At 36.3% G+C, this 13,835-nt stretch overlaps 1 protein-coding gene across 2 annotated transcripts in view; it reads right to left on the reverse strand.

Annotated features, from left to right (window-relative positions):
- Nucleotides 1-2,420: 2,420 nt before the first annotated feature.
- The window catches only part of RCN2 (reticulocalbin 2), a 15,912-nt gene continuing 4,497 nt past the window's right edge, over nt 2,421-13,835 (reverse strand). Inside the window, exons 4-7 of one of the 2 annotated variants that reach the window (XM_081829632.1) lie at nt 8,438-8,551; nt 4,807-4,903; nt 3,789-3,928; nt 2,421-3,258 (exon numbers count right to left, since the gene is read on the reverse strand). In XM_081829632.1, the coding sequence (XP_081685758.1) occupies nt 3,106-3,258; nt 3,789-3,928; nt 4,807-4,903; nt 8,438-8,551 (504 nt within the window). In that variant the 3' untranslated portion in view covers nt 2,421-3,105. Of the gene's footprint in view, nt 3,259-3,788; nt 3,932-4,806; nt 4,904-8,437; nt 8,552-13,835 lie in introns of both variants that reach the window. The other variant, XM_081829631.1, reaches the window with a different exon arrangement.

Genomic DNA, 13,835 nt, shown 5'->3' on the forward strand with positions numbered 1-13,835 from the left:
ACGATACTATAATGGTGGATACCTGTCATTATTTATTTGTCCAAACCCACAGAATGTGCAACACCAAGAGTAAACCCCAATGTAAACTATGGTCTTTGGTCTTGGGGTAATAATGTGTCAATGTATGTTCATTGATTGTAACAAATACCAACTCTGGTACAGGATTTTGGGAGCGGGAAGGCTGTGCACATGTGGAGAGCAGAAAGTATATGGAAAGTCATTATATGTTTTGCTCAATTTTGCTATGGACCTGTACATGCTCTAAAAAATAAAGCGTATTTTTTTTAAAAAAACTGCAATGGAAAAAAGTAAGGCAAATATGGCATCATGGCTTTTACCCTGAGTGTCCTGGCTTCCTTTAAATTGTCACAAACTAGACAGTCATTTTCTATCCTGCAAATTTGTCCAATCAGAACCATATATGCATTGATTTGTACAAATCCCGTCCACTTTTCCATTGTGAAGTAGTACCTGCAGTCAAACAATGGAAGTGATTATGTCCTTTAGCTAGGATCAGCCAACAATTCAGAAAGCCACATTCTATTTTTACTCTCATGTTATAAGGATAAATTTAAATTCTCCTATCAAAATAAAAATAAAAAGCAATTTTATTTTTAAGGTTTATTAAAATTAAAATCCAAAAAAAGCCTTAAAAATAAATTTTTCTAGTTTGACTTAGCAGAAAATACAGAAACTCTTTTCAAGCAATTCTTTTTCTCTGTATGTTTATAAGAGCCAACTGTTTAATACTACATCTTCACTCAGGATAAGCTAAGCTCTGCTGTGGTTATACACCTCCCCTTCCTCCAAATCTCAGTGGCTTTACACACACACACACACACACACACACACGCACGCACAATCTCAGCAGCTTAACATAGTAAAAGTTTATTTTTTGGTCATGCAAAGTCCAGAGGGTCCAGCTGACCTCCATGTGGTCACTCAGAAATCAAGGCCTCTGGGATCTTGCAGACCCACCGTGTCAACTGAGGCCTTCTCTACAATGCCATGGCAAAGAAAATGGGTTTGTCACTGGCCCAGTCTGGGAGTGACACACACTACTGCCACTCATTTTTAACTGGTCAGAAGTAGCTATTGTCTATCTATAAGGGGGCTAGAAAATGTAATTTTCTTCTTGCCAGGAATGAAAGAACAGATGTTCTTCTAATGTCACCAAAATTCTTATATCTGCATGATATCAAGGCTTAATGTAGAATGCTAATTCTTAACTCATTAAGATGAAAATAAAATCCGTATCTAATTATCTAATAATTCTGGTATAGATTTTGAAGAATCTAGTAATAAAAACAAATAGTTATCATGCTAAGCAAACTAGTTATTCCAAATATCCCAATTTCAGTAAGGCTGACAAGTAATGAGTGAGTGATAATGGTATATCTTTAATTCTTAAACTGCTGTGACCAGGTAGGTGTTGTAGGTTGAAATGAAAACCTTGTACTTTAGATACCAAGTTAAGCGAGCTATCAGTATGGTATAAAAGTTTACAACTTGCATTCATAATTCACATCAGCAAAGATGAGGACGGGAGAGAGGGAGGCAGATGCTGTCAATTCTATCAGAAAAGAGCTTCAGGTTTTCCCAAGTATTCATTAAGGCCTCGTGAAGCCCCTAGAATGCTGTGTGCCATAGAGGACACGACTTTAGTCTGGGAAAAGATTAACAGAATACGTAGCTGACCTCTTCCCCCACAAATAAAAGTAATTTTTTAAAAAAGAAAGAAAAACTGGGTGTAAGGGCAAGGAAAACTCAAATTCCTCACCTTCTTACTTTTCTTATTCCCCCCAAAGGTAAATAAATTCATCTCCAGAATAAGGTTAAAACTGACCATTTAGGTATAGATAAACACTTACCAAGTATGATTTTACTTTTAGTATAACAGATACTGAGCTCTACCACTGATAACTAACCAGCTCTACTGCTGATTTCAACCTGTGTAATTTTTAAAAAATATTTTATTTATTTATTTGAGAGAAGAGAGAGCATGAGCGGGGTGGGGGAGGGACAGACAGAGAGGGAGAAGCAGACTCCCTGTGGGGCGGTGAGTCTGACATGGGGCTTGAACCCAGGACCCTGAGATTATGACCTGAGCCGAAGGCAGATGCTCAACCAACTGAGCGCCCCCAGCCTGTGTAATTCTTATGATTATTTCTAGCACCAAACAGCAAAACCACATTTGTTACAACAGCAACTGAAATATGTCAGGTATACATTCAATTGTAACATGATTCTTTTATCAAAAAGGAAAAAAAAAACCAAAATAATATGCAGCAAGAATAATTCAAGGTTGGAGAACACTCACTACCCAAATATAGGAATGGATAAGGTAAGATAATGTGTAATTCAACAAAACCTATTCTAAATTTTAGGTTTATCTGGGAGATCAAAGAAAAACAAACATATAAAAAGATAGGACATTTCATTTTTAATCAGTCAAAAATGAAGAGTTCTGGACAATGTCAAATTCCACACACCATAATGCTATAGTTACACATTAAATATAATTACTATCTATACATATGCAAAAATATAAAGTTCTATTTCATACAATAAAACCCTTTATAGAAACCATTTTAAAAGTAAGCAGAACTTCTCAACATTAAAATGTGAGGTATAAGTCCTTCTAAAGGTTCCTTTAAAGGTTTTAAAACAAAATGCTAAATCTAAAAACAATGTCCTTTCTGTCAGTTCCCAAGTTAAATCTACTTAAAACAAAAGAAAAATTGATAGCTCAGTCACATACTATTTAAATAATATTGTTCAGGCATCTCTAAAATCCTCCATTTTTTCAAGTATGGAAATAGAACTCAAATATCCCACAATACAGTACTAAACAGATGGAATATTTAGGAAAGATTTTGTTGTCATATGGCATAATATTGTTTTATTTCTTCAATACATTCTGAAATAAATACCAGGTTTTGTTTCATTTTTCTTCTAAAAGGCCAAAATTACAATCTACATTTAAGATCATTTTGACTGTGGTAAGACTTGAGTGTAAAATATAACATCAATATTTTATCACAAAAGTAAAGCTGGTAACAAATTATAAAAGAAGACAGTATCCTATTTAGATCTACCCAGGGATTAAAGCTCATCATGATAGAAATATTCATCATGAAGCTGTCTGCCATAATCTGTAGCTTCACTGGTAAGAAACAAGTCCTGGTTCTCCAGAATCTCTGCTTCCGAGAGCTTTCTGTCACTATTCAAATCCATTTCATCAATTAGGTGAAGAGCCTTTAAAACAAAACAAAATAAATCAAGTATAATAAGTATTTTCAGTAAGATGTTCACGTTTCGATGTGATTTGATTTGTCAAAATCATTCAGGTATGCCAAGTACTCATTACTGTCTGAGTATCTCAAAATACTATATATTATAACCAGGGCTGTCTACGCTTTTCTCATTATCCTCCTTCTTAATTTCTGCTAGGTTCTGCCTCCTCCCTACTCAACTCCTATTTAGGATATCTCAAGGTTAAACCAAATTAATATAACCCATTTTGGGCCCCTATAGGTAAATTATAAACTTTAATTGTTCAATTCACTGTGTGGTCAAATTAATACATGATATAATCTTAACTTCCTTGTCTCCCTGATAATCTAAAACAGCTCACAGATTTCAGTCAAGAAATAGCAATGCACGGATCCTAGACAAACAACTCTAGTACTTCTCTCTTCAGCTTAAGGCTTTGAACTTCCTTTCCTATCACTAGCACCTAATTTGGGGGAGAAAAAAGGGGTATATAGTCACTTTGTAACACTCACCTCTTCTTGTGCAATGCCCTGATTATTGGGTACTACCCAAGACAACAGCTCTTGGGGGTCAAGCCTGCCATCAGTATCTTTGTCATAATCATTCAGGAATCTATCCTTCTCAACCAGTATCCACTCTGGATCTTCATTTGCTGCTTAATGGCAAAAATAAAACAATAAATATCACAAGAATGTAACATGTATCCAATAAGAAGTTTGGTACTCCCTAGAATAAAGGAAATGAACTTAAAGCTTACTACATAAAGGAAGCCCAATGAAACAGATCTACTTATCTGAAAAGTCCTGACATAAGTACACACTATATGATTTTCCAAAGTGACACTTAAGTTTAAACGGCTCAGAGTTTCTAGATCGATGTGTATTATCACAAACTAGTAAGTCTGTTAACTGCTGCTACTTGTTCTGGTATCTAGTTTTCCCACAGTTGAGCTGGGTAATGTTTTTATGTACATCGTGTGACTATATAAAGCTTCCTACATGTGCTTAGCAAGTAATACCATGTGTAATTTTAAAGTGAAATTCACAGGAAGTGATGCTTTTCAGCAATAATTCTGTCTGAAAAGACAGCCGTGAATAGAAAAAGCTGCATATGCAAACTCCTCAAATTTCAAACACTCAGTAAGACACCTTTTACACCCGTATTTATAGTATTTTGTTTCTCTTTTAAGATCTACATGCAAAGGTACAGGATTTTGTTTAAAAATATCAACCTTTACTTTCTCGCCCATTTGAATTGAGAATGACATTATTTGTTTGAAAAGGAAGAAAAATCTTTGAATCCAGACATGGAACTAAAAGTGAGCGAGACCACGTTCTCACGTAGGCTGAGTCCTTCTGTTTTGCTTGTATTATATCTAACTTGGCAGAACAAGCAAAAATCAGGCGCACCTCTTTCTTGTTCCATTTTCCTCTGTCAAACACAGCTCTCAATGAGCAAGACTGTCTCTCAATTCCTTTCTTCTTTAATTCCATGCTTTTTTCCCTCCTTCCACACACCCAGGGTACTTACTTGGATCTCGCCTATAGTCACCAAGAAATTCTTCCAAACTAACAAATCCATCACCATTTTTGTCATGTTCTTCTAAAGCCTCTTGAATGACAAATTCCTGTTGCATGTTCATAAAAAACCAAAATAAAACAATTAGTCACAAAATTTTCCCACCACCACCTGAATCTATTCCAGTATAGAACTTCTTTAGGAATAATCATTTTTGTTGTCCATTCTTGCAAACTGTCTTTCTAAACAGTGGAATTCAGAGACAGGAATAAAACCACAAGTACTGAGTAGCTTTAAATTCAACATCTTTAAGCTTCTACTAGCGAGAAGAACTCTGCTTTGCCCTCCTAAACAACCTCGGCACTAAACTCAAACTCCTATTTTCTGCATGTTTCCCTCCTTCTCCAAAAGGACACCTCTTACTACCCTGGTCTTCCTTAACTCCACTTTCCCTCCAGTCCATTAACCACCCCAAAAGAACCCTTATCTTGGATCCCTCTGCCCAGAACTGTTTTTCTGCCTCCAGATCTAAAGCAAAGGTGCCAGGCCCCATAAACCTACACCTCCCTGCTTCCTCTTCCATCAAATCTACCCCATCCACCCCAAACTGCCCCAAATCTGTTCCTCTTTCTTATCATGGCTTATCAACCAGTCCTCTCTAACCCCAAGATTACACGATTTCTAGTTATACGGGACCCAAGATGACCTGTTTAATGGCCAGCTATTTCGGTTCTTCCCTTGTTACCTTCCTATATCTTCTACCTTTTCTTACTTTGCCAGTCTCCACCCTGCACAGCACACCCACATCACGTTCTCCTTTATTTCAGAATCATAAAGTCTAAAAGAAAGAGAAACAGAAATATAAACCTAATCCTTATAATTTTTTCCCGTTTCAGTGGGCTCTCACTGCAGCTTGGAAGTCTGTCTCTGCCTCAGTTTCCCTAACACATACTCTAAAGCTGTTTTTTGAAAACTCCACTTTGAGTCTTACCGAAATACTCTCCAAATACTCTCTTGGCAAAGACCCACCCATTTTTCCAAACAAGGTACAAGGCTTCTGAAATGCCTGTTTACCAGCATTGCATTCTCCCCTTTAATTACCTCTATTTTTATGCCTATTCCTCTCATCCTTTCCTTCAATCTCAGGAATTAAAGTTATCTTTCCCCCTTCTCTAGAGTGAAGCCCTCAAGTCTTCCTAGATCCCATCCTTTCTCATTTCCTGAGTGCTTTCTTTCACTTTTAGCTCTGGCCTCTCCTAAGGCTCCACTCTCTTCTCTGTTAGCTCCTTCTTCTATGCCTTTAAACACATTCAAGTCCCCTGCACGCTTTAATTACCATCCTGGTTTCTTTTCTCCCATGCCAGGTCTCTTATAGGTTACGTTTATTATTCTCATTTCCTCACTACCTGCTGCCACCCAAATACCTTTCAGCCTGGATTCTAGCAACACAACTGTAACGAAAATATATTCTCAAAAGTCTCCAATTCTAGCCAAACCCAAGGGCTTCCTTTATATTTGTATGAAATAACACTTAAATACAAGTTGTTACTTTTTAAAAAATCAAATGTTACAGATTTTACATATAGAAATCAGGATCTTAACCAGAGATCCAAAGATTACTTTTAGAGAATCTGAGGATCTCCTGAAATTATTATCCCATATTTTGTGTATATGAGTATATGTGATTTTTCTGGGACAGAGTCCATAGATTGCTTATTTTTATTTATTATTTTTGTGTGAGAGAGCACTAGTGCACGTGCGCACACACGCGACTGCGAAGAGGGAGGGGTGTGGGGGGAGGGAGACAGGGAGACTCTTCAGCAGGCTTCACACCCAGTGTGAGCCGGGCGCTGTGCTTGATCTCACAACCCTGAGATTATGACCTGAGCCATAATCAAGAGTCGGATGCTTAACCTACTGAGTCACCCAGGTGCCCCGACTGCTCTTTATTTTTAAAGGAGTCTTGATGCAAGATAAGTTAAGAATCCCTGATTAAAATGACTATTCTTCCATTCAAGTTATCCTCTTGGGAAACAACAGACTTATTTCAATAATGTTGCCATGGTTAAAATAAATTTTGGAACTTTATGAATGAAAGTTTCTCTAAATTCTAACTTTTAATCCAAATCAAAATCACCTAGTTGATCTTGCACCCTGCCTTTTCCTTTATCAAATATATCCTTAAATGGAAAAAGTGATACACCAAAACAAATTAAGGTAAATACGAATTAATGAAGCTGCTCTAAATGAGACACCACTTTATGATCACACCTCTTATGTGCTACAATCAACTCCAACTCGGCACAATCAAAGAACATCCTTTCCCATCCTGACACACCCCATTCTGTCAAATGTACTACCATTTTAATCATTTTACACAAGCTTAAAATCTCAGAGTCATCTCTGACTCTTCCTTTCTCTTCTCATACTTATTTAGTCAGTCAACATTCCTGCTTGTGCTTCCTTCAAAACGATGTTCACGTCCATTTCATGCCATTGCCACATCACACTCTCGGACTGCAGCACGGTATGCCCAAATTATTTCATTGCTTTCACTGGTCATTCCCCTCCCCAGTCTTCAAGTCAATTATTCCTTAATTCCCCAGATAATCAGTATCCATCATGCTCTGCCTGCCATGCTAGGTAGGGTGCAATTAGCTTGTCTCAACTTAATTTTGGCACTTGAACAAATTGTGCTCTGCACTGTTCTAAAATTAGGTTGTGTATTTTGTACCAAGTGAGAAACCAGAAGCCTCAATGGCAAAAGTGGTGGCAACAGTCGTGTCTTGCCACTGAGCTATGGAGAAAAATGTTATTTGCACCCTTGTTATTCAAAGGCAGCAGCTTCTAACCATGACCCATTTAACATAAAGCTGTATCTTCCCTCCCTGAAATATCCAGAGAACCAAGCCACACAGCTAGAGGCTGAGGCTAGACAATAAACCTTAATATAAATACTTAGTCTATTTTCTACAAAGCTATTTGTTGTATTAGTCTTTACTCTCCAACATGATAGTTTCTCTTCTCAAGAAGCTTGCCAAGTCATAGTAGGGACTCAATCAATGTTTGTTGAGTTAAATGTAGAGTTCAACAAAAGTTCTGAAGAACTGGTACTTCTTTTAAGTACTAAAGGATGAGAAGACTCATTATGCCTCTTGCTATAAACACATTAGTCAGTAGCAGCTTCATCACCCCCTAAAACCCTATGAAAAGGGATCCAAAGGTGGTAAGTTTTCCCAGAGCCAAAGTTTTTGCAAGTGATGTTGTAAACTAAACAGGAAATACTGATGTTACTGATATTGGAAAACAGAGAAAAGTCTGAAAGCTACAAAAAGGAAGGCAATGAAGGGAATGTGGCTGTGCAGGACAAAACAGCCAGGAAGATTTACCTTCTCCCTCCATATGATGGGAGATTTACCTTCTCCCTCCATATGATGGAGATTTACCTTCTACCTTCTCATCAGCACCCCTCCCCCCACCACCAGAAACCCTTTCCCACCCCTATCTTAAGTGGGGAGAACTTTGGATCTTGCTGTCTCTTAAAATTCCAGTTGCCCCATACAATTCATTTTAATGACTTAGAAAAAAACAGGTTTTAAAGTTTTGGTCACTCAAGAACTCTCTTAAAACTCTTCTTCCTTACCATCATATAATCAACTTCTTCAGGATGCTCAAAAGCAATAAATTCTTCAAGATTCAAACCAGGACCTGCATCTTGGTTTGCTTTCTCAAATCGCTTTTTGTCCTTTAAATGAAGCTTTGAAAATTAAACATTGAACATGATTAAGATCTCACCCACGTGGAAACATCATTATACATACTTTGAAAATTACATACTATGTGAAATCTAAAGTACATTCTCATACATTATCTTATCTTCCTTCACATCATTCCCTTGAAGGTAGGTTAGAAAAATCACAAACATTTATGAGAAGCAATAGAGAGACAGACTCTAGAGGCAGAGACGCAGATCTGAATTCCAGCAATGCCACTCACCAGCTGTGGCAAGGGCATTTTGCTTAACTTAGGGCAAACTGCTTACCCTCTCTGGTTTTCTCAACTATAAAATCGGGATAAAACTATTAAGCAATTGAGATGAGGACCCCTATCAAGCAATTAGTAAACCTGAGCATTTAAAAAATGTAATATGTTACATGTTACATATTATTATTACTGATAGAGAACGGAAAGTAAATGATTTATTGAGAGGGATGTCAGAAATACAGCTAAAATAGGTTGGATTCTGATCCTCCCTGTTCTTCTACAGTACTGCACACTCTCTTCTTTAACAATCTCAGCTGTTTTGAATGCCCAAAAAGCAATAAATTCAGACTATGTGTTAATTCTTGATATGCCATTATCAAATTGTTTCTGGTCCTTGGAATGACTCTGCAAAAATGTTAACAGGTTTCAAAAAAACAGTCCTCATATGAGAATACTTTTGGTATATGTATCTAGTATTTGGAAGTCTATTCTTGGTAGTCTCTTTATAGTGTTAATAATTATGTATGTTCAGGCATAAATATCAAAAGCTGAAGTGGACCTATTTTGAGGTTATGTAAATCTTCCTTTTTCTCTTTTTGTAAAGTATGCTCAAGTAGTAAATCAAATAGCAGCTATTAGGGACAAAATGCTTTTAATGCATTTTTCAAAGGTAATTCTGTAATCAAGAGCCTTGGAAGCCAATAGTGCTATATTGCTAATTCTGCATAAATTCCATTTTGAGTATTTCTGGGAAAAACTCTCCTTTCTATAAACTACATGTATTAAACAGCACATTTAAAAACACACAATTTCAAATATTTTAGGAGCTTTTAATTTATGTGTCTCACTGTTGAAAAGAAATGCTCTTTTCAGTTTTCTAGAATAGAAGTTAGGTGGCCGTCATTTACTGAACACTACTTCTTTTACAATGACTGATTTACAGTGGAGAGGCTCACTTCTTCCCCCAAAGAATTCATCTTTTAAACCATCCAGTTTCCATTAGCCAGTTATACTTACCAAATCATGACAGAAACAACAAACTTGTTTCCAAATAGCTGCTTTTAACTTCATGTTTCTTAATTTCAGATAACTAGACCAAATAATTTACACTTGATGTTCAGGGGTTTACCATGGGGAGAGGTAGACAAACAAGAATTTGAGATACTTTGTTGAGTCCATCAAGTTCTTTTTGAATAAACCACTATTCAAAATACTAAGTGCTTAGATTTCCTTATGAAAGAACCCTTCAGTTTGGAGCAAAAAGGTCCATGTTTCAGCAGTGGGAGCTGAATTTGGCCAAATTTGCCTATGGAAAGAAAGGATCTCTTTCAGCAAGCTCAGATTGTTTTTAAAAAAATTAAGGAAAGTAGTTTTCTGGTTCACGTTTCTCAGATTTTTAAAATAAGATTAAATAATGAGATTTTAAAAAGCAGTTTTATTCATGGTCATTTGAAGAAAACCATTTAAGAGCAACTCAAATTAAAGAAGCCAATACACAGAAAGACTATTTTTCCAAAATGGTAAACGATAACAACAAAAAAGGCTGTCAGTTTCATAAAACCTCAGCATACTTTTTTTTTTCTGTGTAAAAATATCGTATTCTAATGGAGAATAGAAAGTGCTACATACAGTAGTAAAAAGGTAGAAATGACCATAATCATTTATTTTCATATTGTAACAGAAACTTGTGAAGCACAAATCTGCCATCTTTTGGTAGACTTATGATTTTACATGAGTAAATATATAATGTGTGATACCAGAACAAAAATCTAGGTCTTAAAAATTCTGATGAGCCACATCCCAGATTATATCTTACATAAATAAATATTGCTTGTACATGCACATTCAGCAGCTGGCTTTGGAAGTTACACCAAATGAACTTTTGCCAGGTAGGTTCCCAAACTTTAATTATCCTGCTTAAAAGTGCTGACTATAATTATTCATCATTACATAAAGAAATGCTTTTTCAGGCATTTCACAGCACAAGAGGGTCCTTACTACAGGTTATCTCCATTCTCTACATGGAAACTTATGAAAAATTAAAAAAAAATTTGATGCCTGAATTTTATGTTAAGATTTATTTATTTGAGAGGAAGTATGGGGGGGGCGAAGCAGAAGGAGAGGGAGAGAGAGAGGATCTCAAGCAGACTCCTGGCGGAGTACAGAGTTTGACAGGGGGCTATATCTCAAGACCCTGAAATCATGACCTGAGCTGAAAGCAAGAGTTAGAAGCTTAACTGAATGAGCCACCCAGGCACCCCTTTGTTGTTGTTGTTGTTTTTAATAGGCTTCCATATAGAAAAATTTTATTTTATTTAGATATCCAATTACTTTTGTTGGTTAGTTATGGTATAATGTTAAGTCTGTAACTTTGATTAAGACTGATCCATTCTTCATCCTTGCTTTTTTTAATTTGAAGAATAATGCAGAAGTTTCTGGGTTCATCTTTATACCCCACGTCCAATTTTAGGGGGTTTATATCAAATTCTAATAAAGCATTATGATTAGAACTTCAAGTAGAGACATGAAAAGAGACATGAGATATTATCTCATGTAGGGATATTCCTGGGTTGTCACAGAATAACCAATAGGACTCCCATTGAGAAGTGTTCATTTTAGGGATCCATCAATTCCTTAACACTATTAAGATCTATCTAATTTGGGGCGCCTGGGTGGCTCAGTCGTTAAGCGTCTGCCTTCGGCTCAGGTCATGATTCCAGGTCCTGGGATAGAGCCCCGCATCGGGCTCCCTGCTCGGCGGGAAGCCTGCTTCTCCCTCTCCCACTCCCCCTGCTTGTATTCCCTCTCTCGCTGTGTTGTGTCTCTCTCTGTCAAATAAATAAAATCTTTAAAAAAAAAAAAAAAAGATCTATCTAATTCATTCTTAAAAAGTAGTCTTATAATCAACATGTACTGAGTACCTGGGTGGTGAACACAGTATTAGAACCAGACACTTTTTAAAACAAAAACTGTTCAAAAGCAGTTTATATTAATGAGTCCTGTATCTCTTCAAAGTGAAGATTTTCTTCTCAACACCACCATCTGTTACTAATCACACCCACCCAAGAATACAGACTCAAGAAACCAAACACACATATTTCTCATGTTTTGATGGGATATCATTAAATCTTTTGGGTGCCAAAAGGAAAAAAAAAAGGACACAATTATAATCTGATTCTAGTAAGATTTTATTTATTTATTTATTTTTTCTAGTAAGATTTTATAATACTGTATTTAACTTCTCTTGTTACCTAGCAGGGAAATCATAATATCATACCATGGTTTGGTTTTAGAAAAGTCTCAGAACTCGAATGGTGCTTTTAAGATTAATTAATTCCTACAGGATATCTCTAGACAGACAAATCCCAAATCTCATTATCATTTGTTTCTTTTTTAGCACTAAGTAGTAAAAAGACTGATTTCCACTCTCTTCAGTCTGCTGTAAGATGAAGACCCAAATAAGGAGGAAAAAAGTGAAAAGGAATCTTAACTAATCTAAAACTGATATAGTTAACCAATGCTTCAACAATTTTAAAAAGCTAATTCTATACTAAATATTAAATACAAACCTACGTGAATCACACATGCTTTCTTCAACAATATTCTCTTAAATCAACAGAGAACTGTTTACCAGCCCAACTGCTACAATAGTATATTTAATAGTACAGTATAATAAATATATTACTATTTCTCCATACGATTATCCTCATTTTTTTGATATGAGGAAACTGAGGCATAAGGAAGTTTAATAACTTACCCACAACTACACAACTGTTAAATTATACAGCTGGATGTGGAGCTGGGCAGACTGGCTCCAAGGCTGAAGCCCTTAAACTCTACAATGGTGGCATATGCAGAGCATACAGAGCATATGCATAATCATTAGCAGAAAAAGCAATCCACTTTGTGTTAGTGATGGCCTATAGAGTTCAAGTGGCCAATATGATCCTAAAATAAACAGCATGTACAATGATAAATATGGCCACAACAAAAACTAAAAGGTAGGTACCCACAATGGGATAAGTAAAGGAACAGAAGAGGCTCAAATGTTTTCCAAGCACTCTTGACTAGTATTTTGGGAATAGTTTGCTACAAGGTGTTTGGTTTTGTTTTTTTCCACATATAAAAACATATCTTAAAAAAAAAAAAAAGTCTTTATAATGGGGTGCTTGGGTGGCTCAGTCAGTTAAGCATCTGAATCTTGATTTCAGCTCAGGTCATGATCTCAGGGTCCTGGGATTGAGCCCTGAATCAGGCTCTGCTCTCAGGGGGAGTCTGCTTGTCCCTCTCCCTCCCTTTCCCCACATGCTGTCTCTCTCTCTCTCTCTCTCAAATAAATAAAATAAAATATTTAAATATAAAGTCTTTATAATTACCTTTGAAATATAGAAGTATTGAAATAGCAACTTCTTAAGCTTATAGTCCTTTGTCTTGAAAAGTTCCTACAAATTACTATAAGTTCTTATTAATTCCTAAATAAAAATGGTCTTCCTCACCTCTGCTTAAGAAGCATTAGAACAAGACATCTTTTAATTTTGACAAATTAAACCATGAGAATCAACAAAACTCATAGTGATACTAAATCTTCAAAAATGAGTTATTTTAAATGGTACAGCGTCTATGGAAGACCATATAGCAGTCCCTCAAAAAATTGAAAATAGAATTACTATATGATCGAGCAATTCCATTTTGGGGTATATACCCAAAAGAATTAAAAGCAGGGTCTCAAAGAGGTATTTGTACAACCATGTTCATAGCAGCATTATTCACAATAGCCAAAAAGTTGAAGCAACCCATGTATCTATCAGTAGATGGATAAACAAAATGTGGTATATTCACACAATAAAATATTACTCAGTCTTTTTTTTTTTTTTTTAAAGATTTTATTTATTTATTTGAGACAGAGAGAATGAGAGACAGAGAGCATGAGAGGGAGGAGGGTCAGAGGGAGAAGCAGACTCCCTGCCGAGCAGGGAGCCTGATGCGGGACTCGATCCCGGGACTCCAGGATCATGACCTGAGCCGAAGGCAGTCGCTTAACCAACTGAGCCACCCAG

This window comes from Leptonychotes weddellii, chromosome 9, assembly GCF_054177405.1.
Source record: "Leptonychotes weddellii isolate Sample4059 chromosome 9, ASM5417740v2, whole genome shotgun sequence".
In the NCBI taxonomy this organism is placed as follows: Eukaryota; Metazoa; Chordata; class Mammalia; order Carnivora; family Phocidae; genus Leptonychotes; species Leptonychotes weddellii.